This window comes from Leptodactylus fuscus, chromosome 3 (assembly GCF_031893055.1).
Source record: "Leptodactylus fuscus isolate aLepFus1 chromosome 3, aLepFus1.hap2, whole genome shotgun sequence".
Lineage (NCBI taxonomy): Eukaryota > Metazoa > Chordata > Amphibia > Anura > Leptodactylidae > Leptodactylus > Leptodactylus fuscus.
This window is the reverse complement of record NC_134267.1, coordinates 169,445,834-169,470,695: the sequence shown is the minus strand read 5'-3', so window position 1 is coordinate 169,470,695 and position 24,862 is coordinate 169,445,834. Positions and strand designations below refer to the sequence as shown.

Genomic DNA, 24,862 nt, shown 5'->3' with positions numbered 1-24,862 from the left:
CGGCCGGATGATGATGCCAAAGCCCGGACGGGCAAAGATTTTACAGTATATTACTATAAGAGTTTACAATTTGGAGATCATGCAGCAAAGCCTAAAGACATTCTGTGCTACTACATGCACAGAATAACAGTGTACAGTTTAACAGTGTACCTGAGACTTAAACTGGGTAGAAAAATGGGTGTCATGCCCTTAAAAACTTAAGCACATGAACTTGGGTACTTGGGATCTTCTGTAGCTTTTTGTTACCTTTTTAACTCATGGAGATTAAAAGTTTACTTTTAAGAAACTTTAATTTTTGGGATTTGTTGTTGTTGGATGCTGGGATTATTTTTATGTTTTGACTGTGATACCTGAGAATTAGGATTTGTTTATATAGCGCAGTTTAGGCCCAGGTAAGGCAGCAGAACACGCCAGATGATAGCTGATCAAAACCCAAGCCCATGGTCTAATGGTCCTTTAGTTTTTACCAGTTAATGCACTACAGGGAAATGCTTGACTTTGCCTCAGAAGACCCCATATTTTTTTTTACTTGTGACTTTCAAGCATTGTGCACGAAAAATAACATGAGCCCTATAGAAGAAAAGTTGACATTGCCATAATTCCAAAATGTCTTCTTGCTTTTTTGTAGGTGCCATGCAGTATATTAGGGTGCGTTCACATGGAGTAACGTGCCGCGTGATGTGGCACATATACGGCGTGTGAGAGTTTGCCCGCCGTTTTTGCTTTATTCTGGGTGCCCAGAGGTTGGCACACATCATAAGCCACTTCCATCCAGTATAAAGTAGTATAGTATTAAATCTCATTCACTAAAGCAGTGACTGTATGATGGCGGTATTAATGGACTTAATAAGTTAATTAATGGTCAGTTTATTCATTCATTACTTGGAACTATAAAAGTAAATGAAGGAGTTTGGTAGTTCGACATTTTACAGTTTGGAAGTATAATAATTCGGATCTAAAATAAGTTTACATATTTACAATTTCATCTACAAATACGTTATTACTAAAAAAATATGGATTGGCTTTGGAAGATTAGTAAATCACTTTTATCACAGGTACTGAACTGTGTATGCCACTGTTACATATTCACTGTATGGCCGTATTATGTGGTCGCAGTATGGTACCTTTTGTGTTCAATGTATGGTAGAATTAGGTAGACACAATATGGTAGAATTATGTGGTTATTGCATGGTGCTGTCACGTATTCAATAAATTATACCATTCTATAGGCATGATATGGGAGTATTACTTTATGTCAGTCTTGTGTCCAGTTTGTGGACATCAAGAAACAATTTCCTGATGTTAGTTGTGGCCTTGTTGACTATGGCTCTCCTCTTTACCATGGTTGACAGTTGCATGTTTTAATACAACATGAGCTTGTAGGTGATGTCAGGTCTGGCTGTATATTGCAAGGGCAGGCAGTGTTTCATATCTTGTTTGATTATGGTTCACACTATTCCTGGCTCTAGTACTGATCCTGATCTTGACTTCTTACTGACCCTGACCTTAAGCTCAGTCTGGATATTTCTCTTTCCTGCAATTGGTATTCTTCGCATGTTACCTGGCTCTGACCTCTGGAAATCTACTGACTATTCTCTTGTCTATTTGTCTGACCTTTCATATCCAGATTACTCTCTGTTACAAAACACTAAATCGGTTCCTTACTAAGCTATTATCATCAACTGGTGACTATTTGGGGAATTGGGATCTGGGAATATTACAGGGATTAATGATGTAGAATAGAGGGACTTTGCAGCCTAAGCTAGCTCTAGTCAGTACTACACAGATTGGAGCAAATGTATAAAGACTAGCATATCATATGCAAATCTAAGGGGGCATTCACAACTGTGCCGCTGTCCGCCCGCTATTGAGTTACAATGGAAATATATGCCAGTTTCTACCTGGCATAAATGCTATTCTGGCACAGGGATTTCCAACAGATTTATGAAGAGGCCATAGCCACTCTTGTTACCTCCACCAGTTGGGTTGTTTAATGGGGCGCTCATACTTGCACCCCTATCTACTTGCTGAGATTCTGTTGAAATTCCAGAAAAACTGCTTGGGGATGGTTTGCCAGTTTAAAAACCCATTCATTTTAATGGGTTTTTAAAACAAAATGCCTATGTCTGTATACAGCCTCTCCTCCATAAAAACATTTTTTTTGCATGGACACAAAGTCCTGCATGTCCAACTTTGTGCCCCTGCAAAAAAAAAAAAATAAATAAAAATGGTTTCACTGAGGAGAGGCTACGTATGGACAGTGGCGGTTTGCTTTCAAAACCCATTGAAATGAATGGGTTTTTAAACTGACCGGTGGCAAGCTGTCCCATAGCTGCTTTTTTTGGAATTTCAAAGGAATCACGGCAGGCGAACAGTGATGCAAGTGTGAACACCCCCTTAAACAGCCCAACTGACGCAGGTAACAAGAGGCTGTAGCCTCTACATAAATCTGTTGGAAATCCCTGTGCCAGAAAAGAATTTACACCACGTAAAAACCGCCATAGATTTCCATTCTAACTTATACCAGAAAATTGATATGTTATAATAAATCTATCAGGCTGAGGGGGGACACCTTGACCCACCCTGATCTCAGCCCCATTCCACTCATACTGATGAATTTCTCCCATTATGGGTAGGAGAATCCACATCTCCAGAGAGCTGTAAAGTGAGCACTATATAGTATCATTACATTGTGGTGCTATTAGGCTTCACTATTTGGCAAGATAAGACGAATATTGTTTATTATTTTCCAGCGCTTAGTTTTCTTCTTTAAAAAATGTGTTTCTAATTATTCAGATTATCAAACAGGTTTCCGTACTAAAATATTTGAGTCACAGCCAGCAAAAAAGTGAGCAAGTAGCTAAACAATTTTGTAATGTGACCACCGGAGATAAGAGAGGTTAGTGTTTATGGCTTAGTAAATTATATTTAGATTAGAAGAGAGTTACTGTACTTTCTCCGAGCATTCTGCTGCCTATTAATTATGGTGAGTGACTGTGCTGGGACTAATAAATTATTCATTGTGAAAACCTGCAGCGCTGCTTCTGTTAGATTTTTATTGCACCTGCTTGCAAAGACCACATGCTGCAAGGAATTGATTACCGGCCTGGTGGGGAAAACGATGCAATATATTTTAGGTATATATACACACGGAGCATAATATTTTATTTAAATATTCTACAGACTTTTTACTTGCAGTCAAAACACTTTTCAAAATTGTTTCTTTTTACATCAACTCCATAATCCCCAGTGTGGTGTCAGGGATCAATGAAGTTTGCTTTGAATAATGGAATAGAGCAGATGTACAGTCATGATAGCAGACTTCTTCCAGCCCTCTGTGGCTCAGCTTACAACTGTGAAAGGGGGTTATATAGGAAATATAACAGGTTTATTGCAGCACAAGCAATGAATTAAAATTTTTTTAAAATAATACTTCCAAAAAAAAATTGAAAAAAAAATGAAGTTTCTGGCCTGTATTGAAGTTTCATTAATTTAAATTGGATCATCATGCAAAGTAAGATTCACTTTTCTCTACTAAACTGCAGCTGGTCATGACAATCGAGCTGCTAACACTAAGTTCACCTTAGTACCGGCTATCTGTTGTTCTGGGACGTTATAGGACCAGAACATTGGATAGGCAGACCACGTAAATAAATAGCTGTTACACACGGAGTTAATTGACTATATTGGGGTCTGTCATTTTAAAACTGAAACCGGGGGACAAAAATGCTGTGTGTGCAGGACATTTGTGACAAAGAGGAGTAATGCGGCGCTCATTCTAACACGTAAACACGTGTCAGAGTGAGCGCTTCAAAACAGAATCCCATTGACTTCAATGGGCTCTGTCTTACACACGTAACGCATTGAAATCAATGGATTAAAAAGCCTCCCATTGATTTCAATGTGTAGTGCGCATAAGATGGAACCTATTGAAGTCAATGGATTCTGTTTTGAAGCGTTCACTCTGACACGTGTTTACGTGTGAGAATGAGTGCCGCGTTACTCCGTAGGAACGGGGCCTTAGGGAATACTACTAGGATATAAACTGTTCACTACAATAAAATGCTGACAGTATTATGTGCAGTACTGCTATAAGTCATCTAAAAGATCGTATAGCAAGTACTACTGTTATATGCATGTATACCAGGAGTCATAAAGAGCTGGGCACAATGACCCAATACAACAATAGAAGGAGAATCTCTAAAGTCAATGCACTGCAGCATGTGATGAATCAAAATTTAAGGCTTATATTGTCAGATTGTTACTAGAGGTAATTTAGTAGATGAGAATGAATTAGGATACAAATCCATCAAGTCTTACCTATGACCCTACATAGTTGATCCTATTGTCACATGTCAACATGTGAGCTGAAAGGGAGTGTGGAAGCAGAGATCCCTTTTAGGATGGCATCTAGGGTCGTGTGTGTGTGTAAGGTATATGGTTACCCCCACACAGTGGCGTAACTACCGCCATAGCAGCAGAGGCAGCTGCCACAGGGCCCAGGACATTAGGGGCCCGGTGACAGCCGCTACCGCTGCTATCATTATATTTGGGGGGGGTCTTTGCAGACCCCCGAGTATAATGATTGGTGGACCGGGAAAGGTAAGAAACATAAAAAACACTGTTACTTACCTCTCCACGATCCTGGCCAGGCCTCCTTCCTAGTTGTCTGACGTCTCTGACGTCACATGAACCCGGCCTGCGTCCCGGGTCATGTGATGTCTGACGTCATTGAAGAAGGACGGCAGCGGAGGCCGACAGCGTAGGAGCCGGGGACAGGTAAGTAACAGTAGTTTTTTATGGTTTTATTCCCCCGGGTCTCCAATTATTATACTCTGGGGTCTGAAAAGACCCCAGAGTATAATAATTGTTTATAGGTGTCCACGGTGGGACATAATACTGTATGCAGGGGCCACTATGGGACATAATACTGTGTGCAGGGGCCATTATTGGGGATAATACTGTGTGCAGGGGCCACTATTGGGGATAATACTGTGTGCAGGGGCCACTATTGGGGATAATACTGTGTGCAGGGGACACTATGGGGGATAATACGGTGTGCAGGGGCCACTATTGGGGATAATACTGTGTGCAGGGGTCACTATGGGGGATAATACTGAGTACAGGGGCCACTAAGGGACATAATACTGTGTGCAGGGGCCACTATGGGGCATAATACTGTGTGCAGGGGCCACTGCCCCCACATAATTGGTATACCGTGAGTGGATATATCATGGGTGTGAAACCCTGATCTTTGACATACATCCTTGCAGAAACAAATGTCCAGTAACATATATAATTGTCAAATCTTCTTAACACCTCTCTGCATTGCTGAATGTTTGTTTTCATGAGGATATTATGTAGAGCACTTAACAGAACAAAAGTGTGCTGGAAATTCACTACATATGGTTGTTTTCTCCTCACTGACCCAAAAGATATCTGTGCATATTTTATTATGCTTTATATGGAGCGTAAATTTGGAACATATTATAAACAGAAGAGCGGTATGAAAGAAAAACTTGTACTTTTCTTTAGATACTGTTCTAGTTATGAATGCTCAAACACACACTACATTTTTTTATCCTATCAGATAGAGAACACAATAATATGTATGTGGTATGATCATTTTAGTTATTTACATAAACCATGACTGGCTTAGGTCTTGTTCACATGTCATTGTTGTATACCTCATGTGTCCCCAGCCTTAGTGCTTATTTATACAAACGTGCCGTGCAGTCGGCCATGAAAAAGTACTTTTTTCACGACCGAGTGTACGCCCAAGGGTAGCCCCTTTTTCATGGATCCCTCATTGACTTGAGTTTATTGAAGGATCCGGGAAAACGACCTGGGATATGACATGTTCTATTATTTAACAGATTGATCACATGGACTGTTAAAAAAATGGTTGTGCGAATAGATCCATTAGCATTTATGCATCTATGTGCAGGCTGTTAATACAAAAGGTATCACATGGATGGAGAACCCTGTCGTGTGAATAAGCCCTTATACTGTATAGTGTGCTTGATATGTTGGCTTAAAGTGATTTGAGCAGGTGAAATAATTGTCTATGGTTATCCATTATATTACAGTCAGTATCGTTACATATCATGATTATTGACTTGACTGGACACAGTGGGCTGGATTATAATGAAAATGGCTATGTGTAAAAGTTAACTATTTCATTTATCAGGTGAGAAGTTGATCCCATATGTATAATAAAGGGTCGTTACAATCTAGACTAGAATGACTACAGAGCAAGAAACAATAATATATAAAAGCCTACTCTCACACTACAGCTATTACTGTAGTGCTAAGATTTACATAGAAGTGCAGTCCTAATATAATATCCTAATGGCCACGAGATTTCCCTGATGAACCGTTAATTGGGAATTGCTGTTACAAGATTATACATCACATTTATATTCTTAATTACTTCTTGGCGGGATAATTATTATCTCCACCTATTGTCTTGTATTTTCTTTTTCTTGTGCTCGACATAATACATTTAATAAGCTGTCATATGTTATCTGTAAATCTTTCTGAAAAGGTCTTTGCAGGATCTAATAACCAGGAAAATGAATATCATTGTGCTCAGTAATATAATATTACTTGGGTCATCACCCAGATTATGTCAGTCTGTGATTATACACTTTAGGATAAATGCCTTCTAGCCCTAGCTGGTCTTTTTTCATGCTAGAGGAACCTTAATTTTCATTGACCACTGGGAAAGAGGGTTCGGAAATTGCTCTCAGTACATTGATAATATGGAATTTATTCATACATTTCCACAAATCCACTCTCTGACTTGTTTGCTGAATGTGCATTTATAACAAATCTCAGCAAACAATTCGGAATACAATGAATGCAACTAGGTTTATAAAATGAAATATTTTTTTATTTCTTGTAAGACAGCCTTGAATTTAATGTCCGTCATTGAATAGCATTGTGTTTCTGATATAACTACAACTATGTTCTTCCTTTACATTTTCTCTTAACTGTTCACTTGACTTTTCATGATAAGCTATGTATGTACATGAAAATTAATACTGGTGTTATTTAGCAGTTTTCAACTCTATCTGCTCTGCAGGGCTGTTTTAACACATTCAGGGCCGGCGTCAGCACACGGCATAATCGGGCAAGTGCCGGGGCCCCCAGAGCCTCTTGCCAGCCCCAGCACTTGCCTGTCCCGATTTCAGCTCATCGGCGTCCGTCGGACACTGATGAGTTGAATACATAGGCGATAAAAGCAGGAGCTGTCAAAGCTCAGCTCCTGCTTTAACGCTGCGGTCCAGCTCCTGCATTTGTAGGCGCGATGTGATGACGTCACATCGGGTCTACAACTATGTGAGTGGAGTGAGAGCGGTGGGGGAGTGTTGGAAGGTGAGTATAAGTGTTTGTTTTGTGTTAAACATTAAGGTGGAACATAATGAAGGGGGCCCATGAAACTGGGGGCAAATGAAGGGGGGGAGAATGGCATGACACTGGGGCAGATGAAGGGGGTGAATGGCATGACACTGGGGCAGATGAAGGGGGGAGAATGGCATGACACTGGGGCAGATGAAGGGGGGAGAACAGCATGACACTGGGGCAGATTAAGGGGGGGAGAACGGCATGACACTGGGGCAGATGAAGGGGGGAGAACAGCATGACACTGGGGCAGATTAAGGGGGGGAGAACGGCATGACACTGGGGCAGATGAAGGGGAGGAGAACGGCATGACACTGGGGAAGATGAAGGGGGGAGACACATGACACTGGGGCAGATGAAGGGGGGAGAACGGCATGACACTGGGGCAGATGAAGGGGGGGGAACGGCATGAGACTGGGGCAGATAAAGGAGGGGAGAACTGCATGAAACTGGGGGAAGAGGAAGGGTGTATATGAAACTGGGGGAGAGATGGAGTGGGGGCATATAATTTATGGGTGACTGTAGGAGGATTATACTGTGTGGGAGCACATGAAAAATGAATGAGAATAGGCGGAGTCAACCTAAAAGTTGGTGGAGCTAAATTTGCAGCGGCACGCTGAGTGCGCCGCACATTATGTCCCTCTTTCTACTCTTCAAAAGATAAGATAATCCTTTAATAGTCCCACAGTGGGGAAATTTCAGTATGTTTCAGCTGCATAGTAATGCAGATACATGATAATACACAGTAAATATTACAGAAGTAGTAGACACACATATGCTGAGAAAGATATACTAGGAGTCCTAAGGAACAGAGCAGCTACGGAACAGAGAAAAAAGAAGGAGGACATTCATAATCATTAGTTCTCTGTGCGGAGTGTCTCCGCTTGGTCTGATGTAGATTATACAGCCTGGTCGCGGTTGGAAGGAAGGACTTGCGATAGCGCTCCTTCTCACACTTGGGGTGAAGCAGACGGTCACTTACAGTGCTGCCAAGTGCCATCAAGGTCCCATACATGGGGTGGGATTTGTTCTCCCGCATGGAGGTCACCACGGACAGTATCCTTCTGTCACCCACCACCTGTACTGGGTCCAAGGGGCTCCCCAGGACAGAGCTGGCCCTCCTGATCAGCCTGTCAAGTCTATTTCTGTCCCTGGTTGATATACTGCTCCCCCAGCAGGCCACACCGAAAAAGATGGCTGAGGCAACCACAGAGTTGAAGAAGGCCCTAAGAAGTGTCCCCTGGACTCCGAAGGCCCTCAGCCTCCTGAGCAGGTAGAGTCTGCTGTGGCCCTTTCTGTGCAGCGCCTCCAGGTGGTCAGCCCAGTCTAGTTTATTATTGAGGAGCACACCCAGATACTTATACAGTTAGGGCCAGAAATATTTGGACAGTGACACAATTTTCGCGAGTTGGGCTCTGCATGCCACCACATTGGTTTTGAAATGAAACCTCTACAACAGAATTCAAGTGCAGATTGTAACGTTTAATTTGAAGGGTTGAACAAAAATATCTGATAGAAAATGTAGGAATTGTACACATTTCTTTACAAACACTCCACATTTTAGGAGCTCAAAAGTAATTGGACAAATAAACATAACCCAAACAAAATATTTTTATTTTCAATATTTTGTTGTGAATCCTTTGGAGGCAATCACTGCCTTAAGTCTGGAACCCATGGACATCACCAAACGCTGGGTTTCCTCCTTCTTAATGCTTTGCCAGGCCTTTACAGCTGCAGCCTTCAGGTCTTGCTTGTTTGTAGGTCTTCCGCCTTAAGTCTGGATTTGAGCAAGTGAAATGCATGCTCAATTGGGTTAAGATCTGGTGATTGACTTGGCCATTGCAGAATGTTCCACTTTTTTGCACTCATGAACTCCTGGGTAGCTTTGGCTGTATGCTTGGGGTCATTGTCCATCTGTACTATGAAGCGCCGTCCGATCAACTTGGCAGCATTTGGCTGAATCTGGGCTGAAAGTATATCCTGGTACACTTCAGAATTCATCCGGCTACTCTTGTCTGCTGTTATGTCATCAATAAACACAAGTGACCCAGTGCCATTGAAAGCCATGCATGCCCATGCCATCACGTTGCCTCCACCATGTTTTACAGAGGATGTGGTGTGCCTTGGATCATGTGCCGTTCCCTTTCTTCTGCCAAACTTTTTTTCTTCCCATCATTCTGGTACAGGTTGATCTTTGTCTCATCTGTCCATAGAATATTTTTCCAGAACTGAGCTGGCTTCTTGAGGTGTTTTTCAGCAAATTTAACTCTGGCCTGTCTATTTTTGGAATTGATGAATAGTTTGCATCTAGATGTGAACCTTTTGTATTTACTTTCATGGAGTCTTCTCTTTACTGTTGACTTAGAGACAGATACACCTACTTCACTGAGAGTGTTCTGGACTTCAGTTGATGTTGTGAACGGGTTCTTCTTGACCAAAGAATGTATGCGGCGATCATCCACCACTGTTGTTATCTGTGGACGCCCAGGCCTTTTTGAGTTCCCAAGATCACCAGTCAATTCCTTTTTTCTTAGAATGTACCCGACTGTTGATTTTGCTACTCCAAGCATGTCTGCTATCTCTCTGATGGATTTTTTCTTTTTTTTCAGCCTCAGGATGTTCTGTTTCACCTCAATTGAGAGTTCCTTTGACCACATGTTGTCTGGTCACAGCAACAGCTTCCAAATGCAAAACCACACACCTGGAATCAACCCCAGACCTTTTAACTACTTCATTGATTACAGGTTTACGAGGGAGACGCCTTCAGAGTTAATTGCAGCCCTTAGAGTCCATTGTCCAATTACTTTTGGTCCCTTGAAAAAGAGGAGGCTATGCATTACAGAGCTATGATTCCTAAACCCTTTCTCCGATTTGGATGTGGAAACTCTCATATTGCAGCTGGGAGTGTGCACTTTCAGCCCATATTATATATATACAGTCCTATGAAAAAGTTTGGGCACCCCTATTAATCTTAATCATTTTTAGTTCTAAATATTTTGGTATTTGCAACAGCCATTTCAGTTTGATATATCTAATAACTGATGGACACAGTAATATTTCAGGATTGAAATGAGGTTTATTGTACTAACAGAAAATGTGCAATATGCATTAAACCAAAATTTGACCGGTGCAAAAGTATGGGCACCTCAACAGAAAAGTGACATTAATATTTAGTAGATCCTCCTTTTGCAAAGATAACAGCCTCTAGTCGCTTCCTGTAGCTTTTAATCAGTTCCTGGATCCTGGATAAAGGTATTATGGACAAACAATTCAAGTTCAGTTAAGTTAGATGGTCGCCGAGCATGGACAGCCCGCTTCAAATCATCCCACAGATGTTCAATGATATTCAGGTCTGGGGACTGGGATGGCCATTCCAGAACATTGTAATTGTTCCTCTGCATGAATGCCTGAGGATTTGGAGCGGTGTTTTGGATCATTGTCTTGCTGAAATATCCATCCCCGGCGTAACTTCAACTTCGTCACTGATTCTTGAACATTATTCTTAAGAATCTGCTGATACTGAGTGGAATCCATGCGACTCTCAACTTTAACAAGATTCCCGATGCCGGCATTGGCCACACAGCCCCAAAGCATAATGGAACCTCCACCAAATTTTACAGTGGGTAGCATGTGTTTTTCTTGGAATGCTGTTTCTTTTTGGACGCCATGCATAACGCCTTTTTTTATAACCAAACAACTCAATTTTTGTTTCCAAAATGAAGCTGCCTTGTCCAAATGTGCTTTTTCATACCTCAGGCAACTCTATTTGTGGCGTACATGCAGAAACGGCTTTTTTCTCATCACTCTCCCATACAGCTTCTATTTGTGCAAAGTGCGCTGTATAGTTGACCGATGCACAGTGACACCATCTGCAGCAAGATGATGCTGCAGCTCTTTGGAGGTGGTCTGTGGATTGTCCTTGACTGTTCTCACCATTCTTCTTCTCTGCCTTTCTGATATTTTTCTTGGCCTGCCACTTCTGGGCTTAACAAGAACTGTCCCTGTGGTCTTCCATTTCCTTACTATGTTCCTCACAGTGGAAACTGACAGGTTAAATCTCTGAGACAACGTTTTGTATCCTTCCCCTGAACAACTATGTTGAACAATCTTTGTTTTCAGATCATTTGAGAGCGGGCTGTCCATGTTCGGCGACCATCAAACTTAACTGAACTTGAATTGTTTTGTAGAAATAAATGGTCCAAAATACCTTCATCCAGGATCCAGGAACTGATTAAAAGCTACAGGAAGCGACTAGAGGCTGTTATCTTTGCAAAAGGAGGATGTACTAAATATTAATGTCACTTTTCTGTTGAGGTGCCCATACTTTTGCACCGGTCAAATTTTGGTTTAATGCATATTGCGCATTTTCTGTTAGTACAATAAACTTCATTTCAATCCTGAAATATTACTGTGTCCATCAGTTATTAGATATATCAAACTGAAATGGCTGTTGCAAACACCAAAATATTTAGAACTAAAAATGATTAAGATTAATAGGGGTGCCCAAACTTTTTCATAGGACTGTAATTGTATTTCTGAACATGTTTTAGTAAACAGCTAAAATAACAAAACTTGTGTCACTGTCCAAATATTTCTGGCCCTAACTGTAGGTCCTGACTATCTCAATGCATGTTCCTTGGATCTCCACCGGGGTCGGAGCACTCCTCCGTTTCCCAAAGTCCACCACCATCTCCTTGGTCTTCCCAGCATTAATCCTGACGCTGGGTTCACACCTGCGTCTGGGGTCTCCGTTCTGTGGTTTCCGTCTTCTGCATGCCAGAAGACGGAAACCACAGACCGGGTTTTTATCCGGACACAGAGTACTGCATGTCCGACTCTGTGTCCGGATTATAAAACCCGGTTTCGCGGCGGAGAGCGCAAAACGCTCACTGCCGCGCACGGCCGGACAGCTTTCTCACCCATTCAAATGAATGGGTGAGAAAGTCTCCTGCAGGCTTCCGTCTCCTGCATCTGTTTTATGCAGGAAACGGAAACCTGCAATAAGGACCCTACAACGCAGATGTGAACGAGCCCTGAGATGGTTCTGCTGGCACCATTCAACAAAATCCCGGTTTAAGTCTCTGTATTCCCTATCGTCACCATCAGTGATAAGGCCTACTATAGCAGAGTCATCGGAGTACTTCTGTAAGTAACAGCTGGAGGAGTTGTGCCTAAAGTCAGCAGTGTACAGTGTGAAGAGAAATGGGGCAAGAACTGTACCTTGTGGTGCCCCCGTACTACAGATCACAGTGTCAGACACACAGTCCTGGGCTCTCACATACTGGGGGCGGTTTGTCAGGTAGTCTAGGATCCAGTTGGACAGGTGATGGTCCACACCACCAAGGTTCAGCTTCTCCCTCAGTAGCTCTGGCTGAATGGTGTTGAACGCACTGGAGAAATCAAAGAACATTATTCTCACAGTGTTCCCGGGTTTCTCCAGGTGAGAGAGAGCTCTATGAAGAAGGTGGATGATGGCGTCATCCACCCCAATGCACGGCCGGTAGGCAAACTGGAGGGGGTCCAGAGCGGAGCTCACTAGGGTGCGTAGGTGTGTCAGGACCAGTCTCTCTAGGACCTTCATCAGGTGGGATGTCAGTGCTACAGGTCGGTAGTCATTGTAGTCCATCGGGTTGGGTTTCTTTGGGACTGGTACCACACAAGATGTTTTCCACAGTTGAGGTACCACTCCCAGCTTCAGACTCATATTGTACATGTGCGTAATAATACCACACAGCTGGTCACTGCACATTTTAAGAACTCTTGCGCTTATCCCATCGGGTCCGCCGGCATTGTCTGCCTTAATCCTCTTGATTTGCCGACACACCAGAGACTCCTTGAGGATCAGACATTCGGATTGCAATTTACTGCCAGTCAGTGGGGGTTGGGTCCTGGTGTGTGAGGGGAGGGGGGTTGCTTGTGAGGGGGGAGTTGGTTTGGAGTCGAATCTATTGAAGAATAGATTAAGCTCATTAAGCCACTTCCTGTCTCCTCCTATCTGATGAGCTGCCTTTTGTTTGTGTCCGGATATCACCTTCAGGCTGTCCCAGACCTTTGAGACTCTACCCTCCCCCATCTGTAGTTCCATCTTCCGCCTGTAGTTGGCTTTCCCTTCTCTGATCAGTTGTCTTAGTTGTTTCTGCACCGCCCCCAGGCCATTTTTGTCCCCAGACCTAAAAATTCGCTTTTTCTCCTTAAGAAGAGTTTTAATCTCAGAGTTGATCCATGGTTTGTTATTGGAGAAACACCTCACCTTTCTAGTTGGTACCGTGCTGTCCACACAGAAATTAATGTAGTCTGTTATGCAGTGTGTGAGTCCCTCAATGTCCTCTGGAAATGAGTCTTGAAACACTTCCCATAGAGTTATATTAAAACAGTCCTTTAGAGACTCGACACTTCCCTCTGACCAAATCTTCACTGTACGGGTAACCGCCGGTTCTCTGCACACCAGTGGAGTGTATGTGGGTCGCAGATGTACCAGGTTGTGATCTGATCTGCCTAGGGGTGGTAGGGCAGATGAGTTATATGCATCCCTTACATTGGCAAAAAGCAAGTCCAGCGTTTTGCTGTCTCTTGTATGGCAGGTTACGTACTGTGTGAAGCCTGGTAGAGTGGATGCTGGGGAGACGTGGTTGAAGTCTCCAGACACTAGGAGCAGGGCATGGGGGTGAGATGATTGCAGATCGCTCACAACCGCATGGAGGACTTCACAGGCAGCATCAGCTTTAGCAGAGGGGGGGACATATGCAGCTAGTACGATAACATGTGATAGTTCCCTTGGCAGGTAGAAAGGTCTCATGCTCATGGCTAGTAGTTCAATATCCTTTCCACACAATTGTTTCTTAACTACAACATGTCCTGGATTACACCATCTCTCATTCACAAATATTGCGATCCCTCCTCCCTTGAGCTTACCGCTCTCCAGCGTCCTGTCCGCACAAAGAAGTTTGAAGCCCACCAAGGAGGCGAGTGTGTCCGGAGTGATTTCAGTAAGCCAAGTCTCTGTAAAAACCATCATACTGCACTCACGAAATTCCTGTTGATGTCTGGTCAGTGCTGTCAGTTCATCCATCTTATTCACAATTGATCTCACATTCCCCATAATGATAGCCGGAATCACATGCTTGTTGCGATTTTTCCTTGCCTGTTTTGACGAGATAATGCATACAGGGAGGTTGGGAGGTATGCAGTTGGGAGGTATGGCATAGGTGACGCCGTACTCCTGCGTGACGTCACTTGCTTCATCCGCCCACAGCGGCACGCAGTGTCCTGGCTGCCGCCTCCTCCCCAAGGGGACCAACTGAGGCTCTATCGCCCAAGGGCCCATAAAAACCTGGAGCCGGCCCTGAACACATTATTGGGCCCATTGCAAAGATTTTATAAGTGACCCCCCCATGACATACCTGACCTGCACAAATTATAATACCCTCTTCATGGCCCTCCCCATGGTATAATGCCCCTTAGTAGCCCTCACTCCGTATAATGCCTCCCTAGTGGCCCCATACAGTATACAGTAATGTTCCTCAGTGGCCCATCACACATTCAAATGCCCCTGTATGCATTACCTCGCCTATTAACCTGTCAGTGGCTCCTCAGGCATTAACCTGTCCAACCCCAGTGGCCACTCAGACATTATATTGTATTGTACCCCTACAGTTGCAAGCACATTTTCATGTCCCTTCTCCAGGTTGTCGCCACAATTTCATGTCCCCCTCCAGGCTGCAACCATAGTTTTATGACCCCCCCACTGGTTTCCCCCACAGTTTCATATTTCCCCAGAGTTTATATATATAAAATAAATACTCATCCTTTTCCTGCTCCCCTGTTCTCTCTTGTCTCAAGAAGCAAAAGGAACAATGTAAGTGACATCACTATATCCAAAACACCAGGAGCAGAGACAGTGGCTGAAAGATGAGGCAGAAAGTGGACAGTTCCCTGATTCACCATTGTCTTCACCTCATCCACAGATGGACATGAATAAGTTGGAGTTGGAGCATCCCAGACCCACTGCCTAGGACAGCAAATGCAAGGCTGTCCCAAGGTCCCAAGGGGCCCCCACTACCACAGGGCCCAGTGCAAGTGCACTATTGGCCCCATGGTGGCTCAGTGGTTAGCCCTGCAACGCTGGAGTCCTGGGTTTGAATCCTGCCAGGAACAACACCTGCAAGGAGTTTGTATGTTCTCCCCGTGTTTGTGTGGATTTCCTCCCATTCTAAAAAGACATACTGATAGAAAAAATAAAATAAAATGTACATTGTGATCCCTATATGGGGCTCACAATCTACATTTAAAAAAAGGAGCAGTCCCAGGATCATGTAGGATATATATAAAGAAGTAATGACCTGTACTTGGTTGTGATAGAAAACATCATATGTAGCTCCAGCATCAGATTGTTTTTCTTCTCTTATTTCCTGCACTTCCGATTCATTCCTCTCCTTGAATTTCTATAGACTTCCATAGACTTTCTTAATCATGTGACCTGCAATCTGTCTGGAGATGGATAGTGCAGTGATTTTCACAGTGAAAGTAATTTTAGCAGAGGGACTGGAAGCAACAAAACAGGCTGATAAGAGAAGAAAGCGACATTTCTCTGCAATAAGATATATTTCAACGATTTTTATACTTGCCTATCCTATTCATTTGTTTAAAGTTTCTTGAAGTGTCAGTGCCTATTTAAGATGTACATCTTATGAGATGTTTAACTTATAGGAGTCTATATGTAGCCAACCTATGTAAATTGGTGTAACAAATAATGGGGAGCCTTAAAGAGAACCTGTCACATTAGACAAGCCGTCCATAAGTGGGTGACAGGTTACAGAGTAGGAGGATCAGAGCAGTTGGATATACACTGTATTTGTGCAGGAAAAGATTGAGTATAACACATCATTTATATAATTAAATTTGTGCACACTCTCACCTTACGAGTCCAGTGGGCAGGACAAATTCATTAAAGCTTGTCATGGTGCCATTAAAAACAGAAGCCATGACACTAATGTGAACAGAACCTTGCAAACCTTTGTAAAAGGAGGCTTTTCCTTAAGTATAACATAATATAATACTAGAAAACACATTATCCTTGATTAAACATGCGTGACTGTGACGTGTGCATGGAAGGTGAGATGTAATGAGTTCAATAAATTGCATCAATACACTTTCATAGTATTTTTAATAGCAATTTCCAGTCTTAATGATCAGAGTTCCTGCAGTGGTTATTAAATATTTAACAGCTGCTCTCATTATATGATGACATAACAGACCTTTAGAGACCTGGCTGGGGAAAGCTATGCCTCATCTCTAATGATAATATATAGTAATACTAAGCAATGTCTGTATAATGTTATGCCTGGTCGTATAATAACCTGCCTCCTGTACAACACTATCCTATTAACAGCCTTGTTTCTTTGCCAATATTATGTTCTAGTCTCTTTTTATTTGTATATTTCCATGCAGTTAATTCCGTGACAGTGACTTTTACTTACCGTTCGTGAATATTATGAGTGCTGAGACTTGCTTTTAATCACTCTTATGAGAACAGCATGATAATTCATTAGAAAACTGCTGCCGAGTCCAGAAATCTGCTAATAAGTATTTTGGGATTGATAGTATTTCACTGTATGTGTGGGAAATATAGAACACATAGATCTTTAGCCTAAGTGGATGATTTGCAGCTTGGATTCCGAATCCTACAGACTTATTAGTGAATCTCGAGCAATTATCCCTCATGGCTTCTGAGGTTTTTCTATATTTAGCATTTGTGTGCTGTTTTCTACTTAGCTCTGACACATGTAATACTAATGTTTCATAAGTGCCATACTTCCCAGCTTTCAGAACATACAAAGATGGACAAGTGAAGTAATGCACATAGCATGTAGTTAAGCCATTACCTAACCATACCATTTGTCCCTTACACTCCACTCATTTCTTCCAAATCCTTTGTACCCTAACACAGTAATAGTTCCCTTCAATATATAGAATATAGTAATGATGGCTCCTTACTTCTCACCACACATTATACAGTCCTATGAAAAAGTTTGGGCACCCCTATTAATCTTAATCATTTTTTGTTCTAAATATTTTGGTGTTTGCAACAGCCATTTCAGTTTGATATATCTAATAACTGATGGACACAGTAATATTTCAGGATTGAAATGAGGTTTATTGTACTAACAGAAAATGTGCAATATGCATTAAACCAAAATTTGACCGGTGCAAAAGTATGGGCACCCTTATCATTTTATTGATTTGAATTCCCCTAACTACTTTTTACTGACTTACTGAAGCACAAAATTGGTTTTGTAACCTCAGTGAGCTTTGAACTTCATAGCCAGATGTATCCAATCATAAGAAAAGGTATTTAAGGTGGCCAATTGCAAGTTGATCTCCTATTTGAATCTCCTCTGAAGAGTGGCATCATGGGCTACTCAAAACAACTCTCAAATGATCTGAAAACAAAGATTGTTCAACATAGTTGTTCAGGGGAAGGATACAAAAAGTTGTCTCAGAGATTTAACCTGTCAGTTTCCACTGTGAGGAACATAGTAAGGAAATGGAAGACCACAGGGACAGTTCTTGTTAAGCCCAGAAGTGGCAGGCCAAGAAAAATATCAGAAAGGCAGAGAAGAAGAATGGTGAGAACAGTCAAGGACAATCCACAGACCACCTCCAAAGAGCTGCAGCATCATCTTGCTGCAGATGGTGTCACTGTGCATCGGTCAACTATACAGCGCACTTTGCACAAATAGAAGCTGTATGGGAGAGTGATGAGAAAGAAGCCGTTTCTGCACGTACGCCACAAATAGAGTTGCCTGAGGTATGAAAAAGCACATTTGGACAAGGCACCTTCATTTTGGAAACAAAAATTGAGTTGTTTGGTTATAAAAAAAGGCGTTATGCATGGCGTCCAAAAAGAAACAGCATTCCAAGAAAAACACATGCTACCCACTGTAAAATTTGGTGGAGGTTCCATCATGCTTTGGGGCTGTGTGGCCAATGCCGGCACCGGGAATCTTGTTAAAGTTGAGGGTCGCATGGATTCCACTCAGTATCAGCAGATTCTTGAGAATAATGTTCAAGAATCAGTGACGAAGTTGAAGTTACACCGGGGATGGATATTTCAGCAAGACAATGATCCAAAACACCGCTCCAAATCCTCAGGCATTCATGCAGAGGAACAATTACAATGTTCTGGAATGGCCATCCCAGTCCCCAGACCTGAATATCATTGAACATCTGTGGGATGATTTGAAGCGGGCTGTCCATGCTCGGCGACCATCTAACTTAACTGAACTTGAATTGTTTGTCCAAAATACCTTTATCCAGGATCCAGGAACTGATTAAAAGCTACAGGAAGCGACTAGAGGCTGTTATCTTTGCAAAAGGAGGATCTACTAAATATTAATGTCACTTTTCTGTTGAGGTGCCCATACTTTTGCACCGGTCAAATTTTGGTTTAATGCATATTGCACATTTTCTGTTAGTACAATAAACCTCATTTCAATCCTGAAATATTACTGTGTCCATCAGTTATTAGATATATCAAACTGAAATGGCTGTTATAAGCACCAAAATATTTAGAACTAAAAATGATTAAGATTAATAGGGGTGCCCAAACTTTTTCATAGGACTGTAATGGCCCTAAGTGGTCCCTCATAGTATCATGCTCCCCATACAGTATAATGGCACCTTGGTGGCTCCACACAATCTAATGTTCCCTCAGTGGCCCCCTCATGATATAATAACCCCTCAGTGACATAGTATATCCGCTCAGTGGTTCCCACATGAGATAATTACTAGAGATGAGCGAACAGTAAAATGTCCGAGGTTCGGTATTCGTTTCGAGTAGCCCCTCAATATTCAACTACTCGAATCGAATATTGAACCCTATTATAGTCTATGGGGGGAAAATGCTCATTTCAGGGGTAGGCAACGTTCGATCAAATTACACTTACCAAGTTCACAAGTGAGGGTCGGGCTGGATCCCCCGTGCAGTCTTCTCCTTCCAGCGTCCCCACGGCATCTTCCGGCTCTTCATTCACTTTTCCAGGCATCAGGCCTGGGCAGAGCCCACTGCGCATGCCCGCACTGGAAGCGGACATGCGCAGTCGACTCTGCCCAGGCCCGATGCCATGCAGAGTGAATGAAGAGCCGGAAGACACCGCGGGGAAGCTGCACGGAGAAGACTTCTAAAGGTAGGAGAAGAACCAGCATTGATTGGCCGACTGTATAGCATTCGGCCAATCAACGCTGGTTCTGTATCGAACTTTTACATCAAACATCGAACAGCGAGTGGTACTCAATCGAGTACGAGTATTTCGAATACCGTAGTATTTGATCGAATACCTACTCGATCGAGTACTACTCGCTCATCTCTAATAATTACCCCTCAGTGGCCCCCACGTATTATAATGCCCCCTCAAGTCACTCCCACATAATATAATGTCCTCCTTGCCCTGTTCCCGTAGAGATGACTGTAGGCTCTGGCTCTAGTGCTGTCTCCTGCTTGGCACTCCTTCCGTCTCCATACCACAGACATCATCAGTTGAAGCCCCAATGTTGGAGCATGGAACTGATGGCTCTGTGTTCTACAACTGTATTTGCCCTACTCCGCAGCAAAATGTAGCTTGAACATTAAAAATTTATATATATATATATATATATATATATATATATATATATATATATATATATATAAAATCTTTTTTTAAAAATCTTCCTATATGGTAAATGTAAACATTTTGGAATGAAAATGGAATGCTTCAAAACACGTCGTGTTCACATGAGCCATCCTGTTAGTCAGGACCATAGCTAATCTGGTTACGTGTATACGCCACCATAGCTAGCTTCATAAATTTAGCTGCAATTGAGCACTAATCAATACTTCATGTTCAATGGTGCAAAACTGAAATTAGTATAGATTTTCTGACGGCCGCACATTTGAATTATTCAAACATTTACTGCCAGTTATTGTAGTTTTCTTATTACAGTCTCAACAAATAATGTCTCTTCATGTATAAATGAATGATGTCATCTTGAGGCATGTCAGAAGCTATTTGCTTATCAGACGTTTGCTGCCTTGCGGTTACTGAGCTTTCATGAAGGAGGAGATGTGAGCAGTATACTATAGGTAGCTGAGTTAAAATCACCAATAGAGATGAGCGAACAATAAAATGTTCGAGGTTCGATATTCGTTTCGAGTAGCCCTTCAATATTTGACTACTCAAATCGAATATCGAACCCTATTATAGTCTATGGGGGGAAAATGCTCATTTCAGGGGTAGGCAACGTTCGATCAAATTATACTTACCAGGTCCACGAGTGAGGGTCGGGCTGGATCTTCCGAGCAGTCTTCTGCTTGCAGCGCCCCCGCGGCATCTTCCGGCTCTGAATTCACTCTGCCAGGCATCGGGCCTGGGCAGAGCCGACTGCGCATGCCCGCACTACAAGCGGACATGCGCAGTCGGCTCTGCCCAGGCCCGATGCCTGGCAGAGTGAATGAAGAGCCGGAACATGCCGCGGGGAAGCTGCACGGAGAAGACTTCTAAAGGTAGGAGAAGAACCAGCGTTGATTGGCCGACTGTATAGCATTCGGCCAATCAATGCTGGTTCTGCATCGAACTTTTACATTCGAATAGCGAGTGGTATTCGATCGAGTACGAGTATTTCGAATACTGTAGTATTCGATCGAATACCTACTCAATCAAGTACTACTCGCTCATCTCTAATCACCAATTAAATAGGCTACGGTTATGTGGCAATCCTGGCCAGGCCCCTGTTGTGTGACCAAACATCACAACTTCATATGATACATTTTTGCATTATAAAAGTGAGTACATATATCATTAGGAGGTATAGTATAGAAATGAATACTGCTATGACTTAATAATGCTGTTAAGACCCCGATATCTCCACCACCAGGGCACATATCGGGGAAAACTGTGATTTTATATACTGCTAGAAAGCCGACAGTGTGCTCTATTCAGCTCACTGTTGGCTTTCTAGCAGTATATAAAATCTCACATTCATGAGGACATGAAAGGTACCCTTTAATAACTAATCTAAAGATGTGGCCTCCTTTAAATGCCAGCAGCATTTAGTTTCAGCGCTATCTCCCCACTGTCAGAAGGGCATCTCCCCGCACATGCATGGGGACATGAAAGGTCCTATTTAACTCTACTTCAATTAAACCTGTATGAAAACAGCCGGTTTTTCCCTAGATATAGTTGACATGCTGCGATTTTTTTTAAAAACCGCAATGGTTTTTTAAATCACAGTGTATTTGCTGCGCAGATTTTGCCACAAAGTGGGGGTGGGATTCGCTATGTAAAATGTTGCATTTTTTTCACTGCGTTTATGGTTCTTAGAAAGCCACTGGCTGGTATTTTTAGGTTGCGAAGGGCCAATATCCATAGTATCATAAAACTGATGAAAATGGCCCACAGCTTTTACCTTGGCAAAGCATCATTTTGTTTTTTTAGATGTTTAATTATTTATTCAAATAAATAGATAATTGAAAATATAGTGCTAGTAGTATCTAATACCCAATATATCATTAGGTTTCCTCAACTTTCTATGCCAAATTTCACATTTAAACAAAAGATATCACACAACATTAATGCGTCTTATATATATCAACACCTAAACCACACCCACAATGCCCAACATAAAAGATATGACACTAATATCAGATCTCCGGTGGTCTGACATGCATGGCCCCCATCGATCAGCTATTCTCAGCTTTGTTCTGTGTGTAATGGTGGAGCTGAGTGACTGCAGCTTAGGTTACTTTCAAATGAATGTGATCTGATCTCTAGTGTTTGATGTGTCCACTACACCAAGAACAGAGCTGTCTGCTTCTTTCTCCATTCTCTGTGTATCAGCTGCTAAGAACAGCTAATTGGTGGGGATGTTAGATACCAGACATATTCTGATCAGGTATTGATGACTTATCTTTAGGCTAGATCATCCATATTTTTTATCATGGAAAACCCCTTTAAGAATCACCATACTATTGTCTTGCATCAGCTGTGACAAAGCTGAGGCATTTTAGGACTGTCTAATCTAACTTTACAGCCTCATTGTGTTCCTTTAAGTCCTATTCACCAATAGCCTGACTGATATACTATTTAACTGGACAAGGTCACCACATAGGATTTATGTAAAAAATAATATAAAACGGCAATGTGTATACTTGGCCACCACTTCATTCAAACTGCACCTAGTCACGGTCTAAGGCCTGGTTCACATCTGCATTCGTGGAAAACACACAGACCCCATTATAGTCTATGGGGTCCATGTAGTTTCTTAGATAACCACTTTTTAATGCGTTGGGTATTCCATTCAGGGGTCCCCAAGCAGACTCTCTGAATGGAATACCGAATGCAGATGTGAACCAGGCTTTGCAGCTGGTGGGGGCCAGCAGATGGATCCCCAACAATATAGCATTTTTCAGTGTTTAATGATGGAATACCCCCTTTAATGTATTAATAATTTTTTAAAGGCTACAAACAATGAATACCATAAATACAGATTGTACTTTTTGGTCTGTATTAGCCAGCTGCCACCCTGTATTTAAAGGGGTTTTCTAACTAATACAAATTTTATGGAAACCAGCTTACAATAGTGCACAAACATAAGAAAAGGCATGTGGATCATAATCTCCCATCTCTTCCCTTTATTGTGTTCTGGTCCCTTCAGCCAGTCACATGATCACAGTGGTGACCTACCTCAGCAAGTGATTAGCTGAACAGCCTTTTTTGTGTGTCGTGGAAGACCTAGACCTCCATGGAACTGGATCTATCGGGATCAGTAGATGAGTATGCCTTTGCTTATGTTCGTACACCATTGTGAGTTCAGTTAAAAGTAATTTGATATCACTAGACAATATCTTTATTATATCAGCATTTGAAGATAATCCAAAGGCTAAGGGCCCCACATTGCAGAAAAGCTTATTTTTTTGTTGCAGATATTGCTGCTGTTTTTGAGCCAAAGCCAGGAGTTGACTGAGCAGAAGGGAGAAATATAAGAACCCCCTAGATATTTCCCATTCACATTTTGGCAACATGGGGCCTTAGCCAAAAAGTGATTTTACCATAGTAAATTTGTCTTTGTATTGGCGACAATACCTGACCTCTATACTTGTCTCTCCATAGCTCTCTATAATACAGACACTACAATCCAATCACATTATACCTGCGAAATCCGCCTAAGCTTTGTCTGTACTGAATGTGCTGTATTCAATTTTCTAAAACTAGATGTGTTCCAACCAGTTTTTGCCTGAGGTTAGTAAAACACAGTGGAAGATTAAGAACCCACCTGAATTTTTGTATGGGCTTTGGAGTTCACTGATGGATGATTACTATCAGGATTCAATGGGGAAAAAGGAAATAATAATGAAAAATAACCGAGAACCATATCCTTCCCCTTTAAGCAAAAACCGCTCAGAATAAAGCAAAAGCAATATTTTCTTCAGATTTTTACTTCATTAAAACCAACAAAATATTCACGCCTCAAGCATTCCGGAGTTCAAAAAGGCACCATTTATCTTTCTGTGGCTGCCAGTCATATCCCATTGTCACTCAGATGTTCGGGGACTCGGAATATCTTGATGTATGCAGACATTTTAATATGAAAAGAATCATTTGAATGGTGCAAGGAAAAATCCACTTGTCAGACGTCTCTGTGTTTCTGAATCCTACTCCAGCTCTTTATTGAAGCACAAATGGATTATCCACAAAGGCAAATGTAAGGAGAGCGGGGTTAAGGAGCAATTATAGGAAAGCCGATCTAAATGCATATATCTGTCATAATTGTACAGATAACGGTCTAAGGATTGATATGTTTAATTCTGTTGTGGCACTGAATGGGTTATTGAGTGATGGCAACGCAGCAAATTAGCTATTGACAAGGTCAGTCCTGGGAAATAATCAGCATTGATATGTATCTTGTGTTTCTGCACCTGTCTGTCAAACTCATTGGCAGGCAATTCCACTTTCCATATATTTCTTGGCACGCTGTTTTTTTCTGCATGCTTAAAATGTGTACATTATATAGCAAGTATAAAATAAAGGTCAGTTCTCAGGCAGAAATTTGCATGAAATGCTAATGAACAAGTACTAGACATCCATCTTTTTCTATTGCAGGAAGAAGTCGGAAGGCTTCAGCACTCGTTTGAGCAAATCCATGAAGGGGCCTGTTTTGTTGAAAGGTGAACTTACCCTCTAACTCTACAAACATGTACATTATAGGGACTAACAACAAGTTATCCTCTATTTATGGATTGGAGATGACTGCAGGGGTGTAACTAGAGAGGGTGTGATCACACCACAATCCCAGAGCCCTATAGGCCCATAAGTTGTCTTCGCAATATAGGGAAACTAGTGCTGTAAACAATGCTTTATAGTTGGGGGCCTGGTATAGATTTTGTACTGGGGCCAAGGAGTGGGTGGTACCTCTTCCTATA

General features: G+C 42.1%; 1 protein-coding gene across 1 annotated transcript in view; it reads left to right on the top strand.

Annotated features, from left to right (window-relative positions):
- The window catches only part of SCHIP1 (schwannomin interacting protein 1), a 326,728-nt gene that overhangs the window by 46,880 nt on the left and 254,986 nt on the right, over positions 1 to 24,862 (top strand). Inside the window, exon 2 of the mRNA XM_075268731.1 lies at positions 24,543 to 24,607. Within this exon, the coding sequence (XP_075124832.1) occupies positions 24,543 to 24,607 (65 nt within the window). The remainder of the gene's footprint in view (positions 1 to 24,542; positions 24,608 to 24,862) is intronic.